This window comes from Cynocephalus volans, chromosome 7, assembly GCF_027409185.1.
Source record: "Cynocephalus volans isolate mCynVol1 chromosome 7, mCynVol1.pri, whole genome shotgun sequence".
In the NCBI taxonomy this organism is placed as follows: Eukaryota; Metazoa; Chordata; class Mammalia; order Dermoptera; family Cynocephalidae; genus Cynocephalus; species Cynocephalus volans.
The window spans coordinates 38194484-38211169 of NC_084466.1; the positions used below are offsets into that span (position 1 = coordinate 38194484).

Here is a 16686-nt window from a genome sequence, read left to right on the forward strand (position 1 = left end):
TGAGGACCCTGCTAAAATCCACTGCCTACTTATAGCCACTGTCTCCGTCTAAATTGTCACTCAGTTTAGTCTCCTTTGTCACATGGGGTTCTTTCGTTGGAAATAATGGAAACTAACTGAATCTGGCGGCCTTAAGCAAAAAGTAATTTTTAGAAGGACATGAGGTAGGTGACAGAGTCAATAAAAAAGCAGAGAAGCTGGACCTTAGAAAACACAGGAACCAGGACTGTACCCAGGGTCCTGGGAGCAGGATTTAATGAGAAGGCACAGGCCTAGATGAGTCAGCGCAAACTCCGGAAGCCAGAGTATGTTTGGTCCAAGCCTGGGTCAGATGCCCAGCCCTTGGCCAAGGGAGGGAGAATGCCTTGGTTAACATTTCTCCTAAGAATACATGAAGAGGGAGTAATTTTCCAAAGGAGAGGGAGGTGTTAGTGGCAAAAATGATGGGAAAGACTACTCTTTATAAACTAGCCTCATCCACATTGCCTACCATTCATTAGAGGCTGTCACTAAGGGTAGTAGCTTTTCCAGAATTATGAACTTTAATGTTTTTCCTTTGAGGCCATAATTTCTTATATTTTAGATGATGAAGATACTGTATCATTAGTAACTAAAATAAGGGGCTTTTCTCAGATCCTACTCTTGTTTATTGAATGGCCAAAACATAAAAAGGATGTTTAGTTAAAAAGACCCTACTCTCCTTGAAACTAAGAGTGTTATATCTTAATCGCCTGGAACTTTCTCTTCTCCAGAAATCTTACTTTGAATTCCATATTTAAAAATGCAGCCTTTAAAACCAAGATACATAGTTATTGTGATAATATGAATAGTTAATGTGATAAGATATGTAAAATAAGCAGAAGACAGAGGAACCTCCTATGAAATACATAAAGACTGTGTCTACAAGCTTGGGTTCTGGCATAAATTTGTCACTTATGCTAAATTAGTCTTTATGCTTCCTGCACTTCAGTATTTCTCTTAAATGAATGATGTCTAACCCAAACTATTCAAATTAGGTCTTGGGAAGAGTGCCCAGGAGATAATACTCTTCATAGTATCACCTTGAAAGAAAGTGCTTCATAAACCCCAGATATTAGCCCACAGTCAAATTTTAACTTTACATAAAAGGAATCTCTTTACTACCACCTAGGTGATTCATTGACACGCCCAGCACTTATTACAGCTTCAAAGGTGGCTATAATTTACTTCAAGTCTCTTGGGCCCTTCTTAACTCTAACAACTTAGAATCCTGAACTGGCCTGGAGCTGGTGGGTATATTTAGGTAGGGCTGAGGTTCAATACATTAGGTAAATATGTGCTCCAGAAGGGCCACGTGTTACATCTAATCAGAAAAGATAGTTTCTGTGAAGGCTAAATCAACCAGAAGGGTAACTCTCTCTGTAGGTTATCATTTTTCTGTGATCATGAAATCTTCTCTTCCATCCTATAATATTTTGGAATGCTTTCATAAATGAACACATCAGGTTACATCCTGTAGAAAAGCAATGAGTTAAATCACCCATCGGATTAAATTAATGACATTGTAAAATGGAAATCTCTCCAATTCCATCTGTTTTCCCATTCCTCTCGTTGTCTTTTTTCCTTAGAGGTCTGTAAAGAAAAAGAAACATTTCTTTTCTTAGAGTTTGCAGTTTATAGGTATGGAGAGAGAAAAGAAAATACCTTTCTATTATTTTTCACTTTAGACCTGAATTATTTTGTACTCTTTGAAGAACCTTGCAGCTTAACTGAAGAATGGACTGATTTCTTACAGTGAAAGTGATTTACAGTAATCTTCCCCAAACTACACAGGCTGTGAAGTATTTATTTGGGAAAAACAAGGAGGCATGGAGTTTTATTGGAGGTAGGAAACAAAGGCCAAACTCTACCGTGTTAAGAACAGAAGAAAGTTGCTGCCACCTAGAGGTAAAAGTTGATAAATTTTGACAGTGTGCTATGAATACTTGTGAAATATCTATACAGTAAACATTGATGTACTATAACTGTAAAACTGCAATGCAGCTGGGTGACTTAATCTCCACCTCTAAGTGGGTCTGGACTCATTCCGTCCCCCTCCCACCTACCAACGGTAGTGTGCCAATATGAGGGGTCTTTAAAAAAATTCATGGAAAGATTCATATTATCTTTTAATTCTATTTTTCCGTGAACGTTCTGAAGTACTTCTTATTCCCCATGAGGTTTTGGTGACCCTAATGGGTTTTTCTATTTTTGCTGGTAGTAACCTTGTTACTGATCATCGAAACTTAAGCCATTGGAAGACTTCCTCCTGTACAGTAGTCTCAGTTCTTTGGAAGTCATCCTTACTCTGGCTAATAGAAAATGCCTTTTGCACAGTCCAGGATGGATTTCAAATATTAGCTCAGGAGCTCCACTAAGACTACATTTCTCATCCAATTGTGTGGCTGATGCTCTTTCCTTTTTCCTAGGAGAGGGCAGGTAGCAGGGAAAACTCATATAATGAGAGCTGAGAGTCCTGGAAGCACCAGTGAGAAGAAGAGACACTGAGACTCACCTAAGTGATGCTAAACCTGAAACCAAAAGCAGCAGCGTCCAGAATAATAAGCAATCTGGTCCATTTTTATTTTGGTAATAAGGAATTGACAGTACCTAGCACTAACAGTTTTTTAACTGTCAAGACATTTTTTAATGGAAAATCCTCCCAAATAAAGAAGACTGCACAGCCAGAAATTCTGTGCTGCCACATTTGGCTTGCTAGTCTCGCTTTTCAGGACTACCATATTGCAGGGGACACTACTGACATCGTATTCTATGTGAAGGCTGCCTCCAGGAGCACTAAAGCAAAACATATTGGGATGGAAGGACGGGAAAATATGAAAAGAATAGGTAACATGTAAGTTTACACGTCTGCCTCTCTCTCCTTTCCTGAATGGGAGACTTGATTGAATGTTGTTGGTGATTGTAATGATAGTTTTCAGGGGTGAAAGGGCTTCAAAAAATACCAGAAGATACCAACAATACCTTTTAGAAAGTGAGGATAGCAATAAGAGTGCTCCTTGTTTATTTTAAACCCTCTGCCTTCTTAGAATGCATTAGGCACATTTCTTCTCTGCCTAGCTGCCTTTACTTGCTTGCCATTTTTATTTTCTCCTAGCCTGCATTTAGTTTGAATTTACAGTGTAAGTATTTAGATTCTACATCTCTTGTAAACCTGATCACTTTTGAAAGTGCCAGAAATTATTTTTTCCTTTTTACTCAATAGTATTATTTTTCCAGAATATATGTGTTCATTCATTTGTTTCTTCATTCTATAAATTATTGTGCCTGCAATGACCCAACCACTTTCTTGCACTCTGGGGACACTAACAAGACAGACAAGGCCCCTGCTCTCATCGAGTTTACCATGTAGTGGAGTGAAAGAGGCAACTGGCAGATGTCTGGTAGTGATAAGTGCTCTAATGGCAGTGTAACTGGGAGACGATTGGAGGTGACTGCAAAGCAAGCCAAGGGGCTTGGTCAGGAAAAGCCTCTCGATGTGGAAGCTGGGAGCTGAAGGACAAGACCCAGCTGCATGAGCATCTGGGGAAATTACTCCAGGTGCTAGAAACAACTCACACCAGGGCCTTAAATGGGAACCAACATGGAACATTCAGGGAGCAGAAAAGTGAATGAGGGGGAGGCAGAAACACGTGATGGTCAGAGAGGTTGGCAGTAACAGTCTGGGGGTCATGGGAGCCTTGGGAAGGCTTGGAGCAGGAGAATGAAGTGATCGGGTTTACACGTTTAAGGCTTCATCAGGCTGCTCCGCAGCAGAAGGATAGTAAGAGTGGAAGCAGGGAAAGGAGGCTGTGGCCGGGAATGACGATGCTGTCTTAGACTAGAATGGCATCAGTGGCAAGAGAGAAGTGTATGAAATTAAGTGTGCTGTAGGCGGTGTCAGCAACAGTTGCTGATGGAAGGAAATGAAGAAAAAAGAATCAAGGATGACATTAATTTTTGTATAAGCAGCTTGTTATGGTTGAGAGTGCAAGTGTGTAGATACAAAAGAGGGAATCGCTTGCATATAAATTATATTTACCAAGGAATGTGTGTGTGTGTGTGTGTGTGTCTATATATGATGGTGAAAAACAAAAGTTTTTGAGATGAAGAAAATCCGAAGATAAGAATGTTTTGTGGTCAACCAGTGGCTCTAAAAAGGTATGGTGGTCGAGCCACAAATCTCCACACGTAAATTGGACAGAAGCTATAACAACACACCTAAGGCAGCCTGCCAGTGTCCTCAGAGTGTGAAGGACTGTAAGTTTCAGTTCATTTCTTTGCCCCACTTCCACATACTGTCAACAGCCCACTGTAGAAAGAGGCCATGTGCTGCCAGTACAGGTCCATCCCTGGGCTGCTTACTGTGACACCTGACTTCAATTAAATGAATAGATCTTAATATGTGAGGACCTCTTTTCCCCAAACACCAAGTACCCTGACCTGTTTCTTCCAAACTAGAAACCTCATAGTAACTCCAGCTCTGTCAAAACCCCTGATCACCCAAGTCCAGCCTTCCTCTTCCTAAATATTTCTTGGCAATGTTGGCTGTCTTCATCCCACATGCCCTAATCATCTCTTGCCTGAAATATTACCCTAAGCTCCTAACTGGTCTCTTTAGATTCAGATTCTTTCTACTCTCCCCCACCCTGCCCGCCGCAGTCCAATCTTCACCGTGCCAACAGTGATCGTTGTAAAATGCAAGTGGATTGCTCCTCTCCCTACCTTACAATTCTGACATGTTTTGCCTTCATTTCAGAGTCCAAAGCCCTTAACACCATGTCTGAGGCCCTTTGCATCACACAACTTTTTCTCTATTCCCATCCCACTTCCCATAAATTTTTCCCATTTTCTGTGGACCCTACATTCCAGCCACACTGAACTTGTTACATTTCCAAAAGACCTTGACCACCAAAGGAAACCAGTTTTGAAATACTCAGCTTAAAAGTTCTCTTCTGTGAAGACTTTCCTACGATCCCCCACCCCTCAGCCTCTTATTCCTCGCTGATCCAGTGTACTATACGAAGGACCACATGATTAGCCTTATCATGATTTATTGTAAGTATTCATTGGCCTATGTCTAGTGGCTTTCTCTATGCAGATCATCTTCTCCTGGCTTCAAGCACAGCACGTGGTACAGTAGGCTCACGGCGTGTTGATCAGTGCAGCAGTGCATCTCTTTCAATATCCTCATCTTGGTGGTGGGGAAACTGAGGCCCGGGGAGTTTACATAATTTTGTCCCCAGAGAATTAGAGCTAGAATTAGAACTTTAATCTCCTGACTTTGGTGGTTTCCTTCCACTTTGGGGTGGCTGTTTCCCATTTTTTTACCCAGTATTTTAAGAAAAGAAGAAATATTCAAATTCAGAGGGAAACAAGAAGTATTTTCGTGTTAGAAACATCTTTAAACATTGATTCAATCATCTGTGCCCTTTTCCTGTTTATAATTGTTATGCTTCACAAACCATTTGAAGGGTAAGGGTAGAATTCTGCCCTGAATTTCAGAAGCCGAAATTTTAGGCCTGTTCCGTCATTCTCTTTAATTATGTGATCTGGGGCAAGATTGAGTCTCTCATGCCTGCTCTTGCCTATTTATATCACAGGATGATGTGAAAATAATGAAGGAGATTATGCAGGAATCTGTCTATGCCGTAGAAGGCAAGAAACTACAAAATACCTCAGTGGTCTTATTTGTCATTGTTCATTTTTCTCTTAAATGTAGCCTCCTTCCTGGGTATTTAAAGAAAAAATATTGGTAAGTTTCCTTTCTCTTCTTATTTCCACAAACCATATAGTATTATAAAGGATTAGGATTCCAATTCCTACCACAACCTGACTTTTACCTTTACGGCCTTCCCTCTGATCCACTTGATCCTGAATTTAATGATCGGGCTCGCATTACCACCCTGACTCTCCTTTCTTCTGCCTCACCGTTCTTCGTGGCTGACTGAAAAGAGCTTGATTAATAAAAGCTTGCCCTTTTATATTTCCTTGTAATTAGTCCAATAAAAAAGGATCACCTCCTGGATAGTCTTTGTGTGGCTATTTTTTTTTTTTTTTTTCTTTGTCCTTTGGGCATGCTAATTCAATGGCTTTTTTGTTTCTTGTGTATATTAATGGATTTGAAAATCAACTTTGTAGTTTTTATTGTGACACCTCCTAAGAAATAAACACCCTCAAAACATCACAACTCCAGAAACAGGTTTTGGAATAAGATTTCAATGCTAGGTCTGTGGTTTATCAGGATTAAGGCATATGACGTTTTCAGATGAACAATGAATAAATATCTTTTTTTTTCTTTTGAATCTATGAGCTGACTCAACAGGTACTGAATTTTAAGTGGCACCATGCAAAGTGTCAATCCACATTGCTATAAAGAATTAAATCATTTATCTTTCCAAGAGCTAAGAAGAAGGGTCTTCCCAGTATCATAGCAAACTGTGGGTCCATGGTCCCAGAGTATACACTGAAAATGACCTCCTGCTAAAAACAAATTTAAGATAGTTTACTCTATAGGAAATGACCATCATAGCAAATCTAGTGTTATAATTGGCCACAGAGGGAGAAGTGGCCTTTGATGTAGTGAATGTGGATTTTTATTCTCCAGTAATTTTTTTAAGGTCCTTAAAACTGACTTGGGCTGAATAAATTATAAAGAACAGGACTCTCAGCGACTCAATGAAAGAGCACAAGCTTTGGAAACACAAGATGCTGGTTCAAATCCTGTTTGCTATTGGCTTTCAGCCTTAAATCATCCAGCTCCTTGCTACCATTTCCTCTGGGATAAAATATAGCAAAAATATCTCTTTCCCAGAGCTGGGCATATTAAAATTTAGATGTATCTGTCATAGCTCAGCCTGCCATAACAAAATACCATAGTCTGGGTGGCTTAAACAAGACTTTATTTCTCACAGTTCTGGAGGCTAGAAAGTCCAGCATCAAGGTGATGGCTTATTTGGTTCCTTCGTGAGGGCTCTCTTCCTGGCTGCAGAGGGCCACTTTCTTCCTATAACTCACAAAATAGAGTTTTAGTCTTTCTTCCTCTTCTTATAAGGACACTAATGCCAACCTAGGTGCCCCACACTCATGATTTTGTTTAAATCTAATTACCTCCCCAAGGCTCCATCTCTAGATACCATCACATTGAGGGTTAGAACTTCAACATATACATTTTGGGTGATACAGACATTGAGTCCGTAACAATGTTAATTTACGTTAAAGGTCTGGACCAAGCAGGATCATTTATATCAGCTTCTTTAAAACTAATCATCTAAATATCATTTGTATCTGATTCTGCCTTCTGTGTGACAGAGGAGTCTGATATGGGATTAGAAATGAGCCCTGGAATCAATAATTAGCTCCCCAGCATGCCTGGTTATATTGCTGGTAAATAATTCATCCTCTGGTGGTAGAGGTAACTCTCCAGACTGATTCTCCACACATTCCTTGTTTTCAACACTTCTCTGCAACAGGAAACAGTGAAGTTTGATTTCACTGGAGATGGACAGTCTACTTTGTTAAAACCATCTTTCAATATTTTATATTTTAAAGATTTTTGTAGTTTTCACACAGTTTCATATATATCGTTTTATTTATTTCTCATAACCATTCTGTGACATGTCTTGACAGATGTTATTGCCTTAATCTTTAAAATGAAGAGTGGCAAAATAGAGTCGGTATTAAAGAACCAGTCTGCTTATTTTTATATTTCAGTTACTATATATAAACTCTGTAACTTAGGCAAATTATTTAATGTCTATGCACCTCAGTTTCCTAATCTATAAAATGGGGCTTGCCAGTAATACCTGTATCAGGGTTATTGTGAGGATTAAATGTGCTATATTACATACAACACTCTTAAGGACGGTATTTAACAAATTCAGTGAATGTTGACTATTATTATAAGGGGATGTAAGACATATTTGTGTAGGGCCACAACTAATGCATAGGTAGGTAACATTAATTATCTCATTTATTAGCTAGAAAGCATTTTGACCCTTTTATAGGTAACAAAATTGAGAGCCACGTTTACTGAATTTCCCAAGATGATATAACTAAGGCAACCCTGACATCTCTGCTACATCCCTCTCCTTTGTTCCTCTTCCTTTACCTATTAAATGTTCATGTTCTTCAAAGTTCTGTCTCATTTTACATGCTTCCCTTGGTAACACCCTTTTCCATAGTTAAAGCCCTCACCTCTTTCTGGTGGCAGCTTGGATTCATCACTTCCTCCTCTGGGTGCCCACCGTGCCTTTCTGTCACAGCCTTTAAGTGTGTGCATGTGAGTGGGTGTGTATGTTTGCCTCTCTCTTTCCTACCATGAGTCCCCAGCACCTAGGGTAAGGTCTGGCCCATAGCAGACATTGAATAAATATTTGAAGAAGAAAGGGGTGGGGCATGGCTTTAAACCGAAGAGTTCTAATTCTAGTTCCATCTTCATAATTAAATCACTCATTTTTTTAGAAAGTTATGCAAAACTTAAATGAAATGGAGTGTTTTAAGACTTTTTCCAAAATTTGCTCAATTAAAAATAATTAACTAATTCAAAGTCTGACATACTTTGAGCCCCCAGTATGTGCCAGGCATTATGGTAATGCTGGGGATATAAAGATATCCTCAAAAAGACTCCATCTTTGAGGTAGAATTCAAACTCTCATGAGTGAGTTAACAAAATTATATTGCTGCTGCTGTGTTGACAGCCTTTTATAAAGATAATGTCACCTCTTTGTCACAGGTAGGTCTTTCTACGCTTCACCAATTTAACGTATTTAGATGTTGCATCATGTGTTGGCCCTGGGAGTTAGCCTTGTTCAATGTAGTGAAATTCATGAGTAGAAATTATGTACATTTTTTTCATTTTATTTCTAAGTTTCATGGAAATATATCTGTGTCTGTTGCCTTTGCCCCTTCAATGCCTCTCCTAGTGTGCTTTATTATGTGCAGAAATTAAAAAAATTGAACTAATACAATCCCATTATTGTTTGTCTACATGCACATATGCACACTCCTAATGGTGGTAATGCAGTATTTTCCTTTGTTGGTTTCATCTCTGGATCTTTCCCAGCCAGATGCTATGCCATTGTGAAATGTCATGAGAATGCTGATTTTTCTCTGGGTCCAGAGACTCGTTTTGAAGGCATCAGACATTTGAGTAATAGCCTTTTGCATGGTGCAGACAGCATGTACTACCTATTTAGTGGGGCATTCCTATCCTTGAAATGTAAAAATAATGCATGGTTGATTGCGTGATCACTAACTAAGGCATTTCTGCTGTTATTGATTCAGTTGTATAGTGGCATGCCCTTGCCTTGTGTGCTAACTGGTGGGTATCTTGAAAATAGCATTAAGTAAATTCAGAATTGTGGTGCTATTTTTGCTTGGTGTCATCTGAAACAGTGCTTTGCTTTTGCAAGTTGGAGCTTATTAATAGATTTGGAGACCTGTAGTTCTAGAAATTATATATGTACAGATTGATGACAAGCGTTGACAAAAGAATGTTTCTTTTTTCTTTTTGCACTTAGTACCTTGACGTAGTATGTGAAATATAACAATTGCATGTGATACTTTCACAAAATCTGAATCCAGTCATTGTCAAAATCTATGACCTTTGTTAGATACATATTAGGCATGATAATTACCTCTAATATTTATAAATATGCATGATTACAATTATATCAGTTAGACTATGTCCTTCAGCTCTCATCCAAGTTGACCTAAATGTCACAATTTAGTGCCCGGGATGAAGAAAACCGAAACCTGCTTCAGGGCTACTAACACAGTCCCATTCATGGTGAGCTCTTTCACAACGTCATGATTTTAGTCACAACTGGATAAAAGTAGTGTCCTCTCTTTTCTTCCTAAAACATGTGCTTTAAATGAATGTGTATTTGTAAAACACATTCTTTTATTGTCTTCAGGGGTCAAAGAGCATACATACATAAAAAATCCCCATACTGTAGATTACTTACGGTAATGAGCCATAGTTTAAAAAAATGAATATCAATGCATTAACTACAACTTTCTTATAAAAGAGTAATTGTTAGTTCTCATAGATAATATAATTTAGGTATTCCTAAAAGCAACTGATTACATTAGCAGGCCTTGGTCCAAAGGATGTAGTTGGCTAAATCTAGAAGGTTCTGTACCTTTAGGTGCAGCCATTGCCTCACCATGGTGCATAAATGTCAAGTTCTTTTCTGAAATATCAGCCCCTCATTTAAGGTAAGCCCAACTAGACACCCTCAGAAGTTAATGAGCACTGATAAAGTAGAGAGATACACACACTCACTTGTGCATGTACATACACGTCACCCTGTGGTTGTATTTTTTAGCATCCTGATTCAAGTTTGGCTGGTGCTGAGAACCTTTTTGTCATACTGAGCCTAGGCAGCACCCATAGTTTTCCATTCCTTGCATGGCTCTTCAGTGCCCACCTACCTGCCCCTGCAGCCTTGGGGCTCCAGAGCAGTTCTTCCTGAGCTTCCCCTTCTGGCTTGGCTTACTGTTGCTGCCACCACCCCTTCCCCATACTAGACAACCCCCCATGTGGCTCCTGCAGGCTCCAGAGTGTCAATCATGCAGACCCCAGTCATCTGCTTTGCTTTTTACTCCTACCGCTGATGTGCCAATGGGTTTATAAAGACCTGTCTTTATGTAGTTGACTTCATTTTGTCAATGATGAAGTTGTGGGTATAAAATAGAGATTCAGTGATTTGTCTTATGGAACAAAGCCACGTGTAACAACCCTGTCACATCTAGATCTTTGCATTCCAAATTTAGCACTGGATCTCCTAATCCAATACAGGCTGCCCAAAGTGAGATTTGAATTCTTATTTGTAGATAGAGAATTTAAAAGCAGATGTACCAGCTCTATTTTACTTCATTTCAAAGATGCCCTAGGTCTTGGCATTTGGGTTTGTTTGAAGTATAGAAAAATATTTGTAGTGGGGGATGTAGCTTATATAAAGAAGGGTTTCCAGACAAAAGGAAAGGTTACTGAGGTTCTTGAAAGTTCTTTTCGAAACCTTTTTAAAGGTATAGATTTGTTTTCTCTATCTGGAAGGCTTGAAATACAGTGCTGCCTCAAGAAACTAATGAATTAAAAAGTCAATGTACTTTCTAGTCGAGTGATTTTTCTCCCTTTCGTGGAAACCACAACTTTCTTTGAAACCACAACTTTGGTTTTTCTCATAAACACAGTAGGACTTTTAAAAATAAGGGGATTATTCTGAAATTATTGGTGGTTCTAAAGCATGCTGATACCAAAACAGATTTTTTAAATCTGCTTCCAAATGCACATAAATGCACATAAACCAACACATATAAAGTAATATGCCTGTTATATATCTTTTGGAAGATTTTCTAGAAGCCATTTTGAAGGAAGTTTTCATGTGACTTTAACTGAATGAAATAAAGTTCTTCCTAGTACCCCCCAACCCCTAAATTTCTAGACACATTCAACTTGTTAAATAATCGTGTTGCAATTTTTAATGCAAAGCTGTATTCTCTGGTATTTTCAAGATCGTAAAACAGTAGTGTGTTTTGTAGAAGATCGCCCTGATCAGACAACAGAATTTAAGACTGTCAACGAAAAGAGTCGAGCCTGAGGGATGTAATGTTAACCCTTCGTCAATATTCTGTAAGAATAACAGCGATACCACCTGGCACATGCCATACTTACATCACCCATACATGAATATGCCTAACTTCTCACTCCCAATGTGCTCGTATTCGAAGCCTACGTTTTGAAATGAGAGTGTAGCCGGGAACTGAAGAAAGAGGATCTACCATAAAGATAAACATGATGTCCTCAGTCCATCTGAAATGTTACATGCTCCTTCCAGTCCTTTTTCTAGCAACATTTCCTTTAAAGGGAGGAAAGATACAGGATCTTAAATAAGAGAAAAGACCAAAGGAGGGATGAGACTAAAGGCTAATTTTTTCTTTATGCCCAGGAGAACACGAAGCAGGGGCTGTCCTGGACTTAATGAGAGGGTGATATGAAAGAACTGAAGAACCGTCATTCCTTTGAGCAGTGGGAGGCTGAGCCATATCAAGTCCTTAATGGGATAGTTTATGAATGTCTCTTCTGTTCGCAGTGTCCTCTTAACAGAATTATCAAATTAGGATCCTGAGCTCTTATTCGAAAGTATATACTCTGCAATTTTATGTCTTCTACACTATGAGGGTTGATGTTACTGACATTCTATTCTTTGACTTCATTCTCTTTAAGGTTACTTAATCTGCCTAAGCTTTAGTTTATTTATCTGTAAAATGAAGATGATAATGCCATCATCTTAGAGTGTTGGAAGAATTAAATAAAGTGATTCATGTAAAATATTTAACATAGTATCTAGAAACATTAAATTGCTCTTTAACTGCTAGCTTTTTTTTTTTTTTTTTTTTTTTTTTTTTTTTTTTTTTTTTTGTCGTTTTTTCGTGACCGGCACTCAGCCAGTGAGTGCACCGGTCAGTCCTATATAGGATCCGAACCCGCAGCGGGAGCGTCGCCGCGCTGCCAGCGCAGCACTCTACCAAGTGCGCCACGGGCTCGGCCTCTGCTAGCTTTTGTTAGCCATTATCATTTGAATACCAGAAAGTTCAATGAAAGGAAAATTGCTATTGTAATGCTCTAAGTAGAGACTGAAATTCATATGCACTTCATCTTTTGAGCTCAAGTTTTGCCGAAGTAAAGCTAGCAAGTAATTTCAGAGATTTGGTTCAGTTCTTAAAATTGTCTGCTTTTCCAAGTGAAAACCTGTGCCTTTTCCACAGAACCCCTTAAATATCCAGGAATGTTTTCCAAGTCTAATGCAAGAACCTGAAATATAAATAAGCACTGCCCTTTGATTCTATTTTTTCCCTTTGCTTATATCTCTAAATCCCCTGCATTTTATTAAATTGACTTTGTTGACTCTTCTCAACAACCATGAAAGAAGAGAATCCACAGTAGGTTGGGCTGGAAACTCACCATGTCTGTAGGCTTTCTGACCTCATTTAGAAGGTCATCGTGAGTGGCAGCAGGAATGTGAGGTCTCTTGTCACTGGGTAGTCTGTGCTAGACACGTAGCAGATGAGAGCAGGCGTAGCCTCTGCCCCACTCATCGCTGCCTCCCCAGAGCTTAGTACTGTGCCCAGCACATAGTAGGTGCTCAGTAAATGTTTGTGAAATGAAAAATAAGCAACCAATCTCACAATGGTATTTTCTTGAGATTTTTTAAAAACAACAGATTTTCTTCAACTTAACTTTACATGGAGTATTTTTAAAAAATAGAGCAGTATTATTTTGTTAGTGTAAAGTCAGCCTCTGAAAACAAAGGAGCTGATGATAAACATACAACATTTATGATGGGAAGTCAAGGATGAGCATTGTAGTCTTATTATATTAGCCTTAACATACTTGAAACTGAAATAATTCAAAATGGTGATTCAGAAGATCTGAAGATCCCATGGTACATGGTTTAAAACCCACTGTCAGAAGGTTAAGAGAGAATATGTTATTGGCATAAGGACCATGAGAATAGTTGGAATCCAGCAGATTACAATAGAAGTCTTTTATTATATTAATAATAGAAGCTATTATTGTTTGTAAATCTGAAAGCAAAGTTACTGTCCTGCAAGGAAACCAGTGTCTAAGGCTTTGAAGCTACTGCTGCATCTGACCAACCCAAAGCTTTTGTGGATCCGGGGAGCATTGATGGTGTGACCCTTCTAGCAACTAACCTTGACAGGCTCCCTTGTGCATGGGAACCCTCATGGGTTCCCACAGCGGAGCTGGAGTGGGCTTTTCAGGCAGTGTCCTGTGCTCATCTCATCAAATCGCTCATCTAATTGGGGTTTTGCTTCTGTATGATCCAGGCATGTTTCTTTCTGTTCCATGGGAACATTGTCAGGATGAATTGGAACTTTAACATGAATAAAAAGTCTTTAGAGGACATCTAACTCTTTATAGAAAAGATGTGGTAGGAATGGAAGAAGTTGTTATAAACTTAGAAAAAAGGATCATTGGCACTTGAAACTATGTCCCATATCATGCCTCACGTTTTCCTTTTGCTCCTGGAATGCTTAGACCTGTCTTTGGAGTTTGCATATCGCATTAACCTGGGTGGGCTTTTCATCCATAAGTTGTACTGTCTGCCAGAGCAGACTGCTCTGCTGTTCCTCCTGCGATTACCTAAAAGTCTGCCCACATGCTGACATGCTGCCGAGGCTCCCACACTGAGACATATGTCGGAGCACAAAATGCTTTTTCCTCAGGACTCCCAGAGGGGCTTTCAAGAAGGCTTTCCCTCATTCCTCCTTCTTGAGATAAAAGAATATTTGACAAAGAAAGTCTGAGTAGTTGCTTTGAAACAAATCAGGAATTGAATTCATTTAATAAAACTGAAGGGTAGGGGATGTGGCTAGTCCTAAATCCTGTTCTGTAACAGTGCTTAAGCAGATTTACCCTGTGAGGTTCGCCCTGTCTGTTTGGGCTCCTTTAACAAAATACCATAGACTGGATGGCCTATAAGCAACAGAAATTTCTTTCTCATAGCTCTGGAGGCTGGGAAGTCCAAGATCAAGTCACTGGGAGAATTGATGTTTGGTAAGGGCCCAATTTCTGATTCATGGACATTTTCCTCTGGCTGTGTCCTCCCACAGTGGAAGGAGCAAGGCAGCTCTCTGGACCTCATTTATAAGGGCACTAATCCCATTCATGAGGACTCTACCCCCATGACCTAAATCACCTCCCAAAGATCCCTTAATACCTTCACTTAACAGGTGAGGATTTCAACATATGAATTTGAGGAGGGACACAAACATCAGACCATGGCACCCTGCAACTCTCGATGGTGATCCAGTCCCTGCTCAAGACTGTTTCTGGAAAGACTTCTTGTTACACTTTGAGAGCATAGGAACACATCACAAGTTCTTGGTCATACAGTCCACAAAATTGAATAATTCTGCAAGTGCTGTACCTTTGTAGCCCACTAGATCAGCTCTGTACAAATAATCAGCTATTCCTATGTGTGTTACCAATTTTTAATTAACACACCTCAGAAGGTAATATGTTTCAGCTAAAAGGAAAAATTATGATTTGGAGTTGAATATTAGACAACTTGTTGAAAAAATAAAATTATCTAAGAATGTGCTAACCCCAGACAAATTTACAAATGTTTTTGTCATTGGCAAAGCTAGTTTAATTTGTTGTCTGATTATTTATCATCTCTGTGTAAATGCAAGAATGATTTAAGAAGTTAATATTCTACAGTGCTACAAAAGAGTCTCTAGAGAATATCAGATAATGGTAGTGAAAAAGATACATAGATGGTGTGTTCATTCCCCCAACCTTTGCCTGAGAGCAATGACTTGCAGCTTTTTAGAGATATAAAACTCCTTAAATTTTTTATTGGTTTTGTGTCTTCATTTATGCATCCTACCTGGGCTACATGACATACTTTGTTGTTGTTGTTGTTGTTGTTGTTGTGTTTTGCAGTTTTGGGCTGGAGGGACATACATTTTTTAGAACTCAATTTTATTTGCACACTTTCGTGATTTCGCTTGAGGTAAACAACAATACCCTAAGACGTTCCCAGTCCAGAATTGGGGGACAGAGTCAGATAACATTTATTAAAGCTAACCAAGTACTAGGCACTGTCTTAAATGCTTTGCATGTATTAATTTGTGTAAGCCTTACCCTAACTCTTTAAGGTAAGTACGTTTATTTATTCCATTTTATTGAAAGTAAACCGAGGCATCGAGGCCTTTACTTACTTGTCCAGAGTCACACAGCTAAGTGACTGTGGCCTGGGGATCTGACTGCAGCACCAGGCACCTATCTACAAACCTCCTCCCTCCTGTAATAGGTGGCCGGCACTCCACAGTTCAAAAATGAAATAATCATAAATGGAAGTTGTATGGATATCATCATGGCTGTGTGTATCACGGTCTTTGTCCTTAATAACTTGTCAACAACACAGCCCTTTTAGGGTAATCTTTCCACTCATCCTATCCATCAACATACATAGATTCTGTCTGAATTGCTTCATGGTTGCTCATATTTGGTTTTTGCATTACTGTTATTGCTGCTGTTGTTTCACAAACATAATAAACATTTGCTTACTCAGATTTGAAATTCTAAAGATCAGAGATAGTGTCTTTTACTTCTTGTCTGTCTTGTACAAAAACATATGGAAAAAACAGGTATAGCGTGAGTACTTAAAAATGTATGTTGAATGAAGTGGATTTAAGAAAGTTAAACAATCATGGTTTTAATTTTGAAGCTATTTCTTACATCTGCCAGAAAGTAAGCTTCAGGTATTTGATGTCATTGGTTTAGGGTCATGTATTAATGCAAAATTGCATTTGGCCAATCTGGTTGTCTTCTGATGGAATTTTTTCTAAAGAAGATGCTTAATTAGTTTTCATTGATAGTGTACATATTCTTTAATCTGCTATTAAAAGGAAAAAAAACAGGTTTCAGATAAGTGAGACAATTTCATGTATCTCCACATATGTATAATATTCATGCACAGAATTAGAAAAAGTCAAAGCCTTGCTATTCTATGTTAAAGTATATATTAATTAACCAATAAACAAGAAAAATTAGACTGGTAATTAGTATGAACTTTATATCTGATTCATAGATATTTTATGCTAACTCATACTTAATCCTTCAGTGTTTGTCTA

General features: G+C 38.8%; 1 protein-coding gene across 6 annotated transcripts in view; it reads left to right on the top strand.

Annotated features, from left to right (window-relative positions):
- KLF12 (KLF transcription factor 12) overlaps positions 1-16686 on the top strand; it is a 412532-nt gene that overhangs the window by 357881 nt on the left and 37965 nt on the right. The window contains exon 8 of one of the 6 annotated variants that reach the window (XM_063102272.1): positions 11970-12067. The exons of the other annotated variants lie outside the window; for them this stretch is intronic. Within the exon in view, the coding sequence (XP_062958342.1) occupies positions 11970-12018 (49 nt within the window). The 3' untranslated portion in view covers positions 12019-12067. Of the gene's footprint in view, positions 1-11969; positions 12068-16686 lie in introns of those variants that run through there. 6 annotated transcript variants of the gene reach the window in all.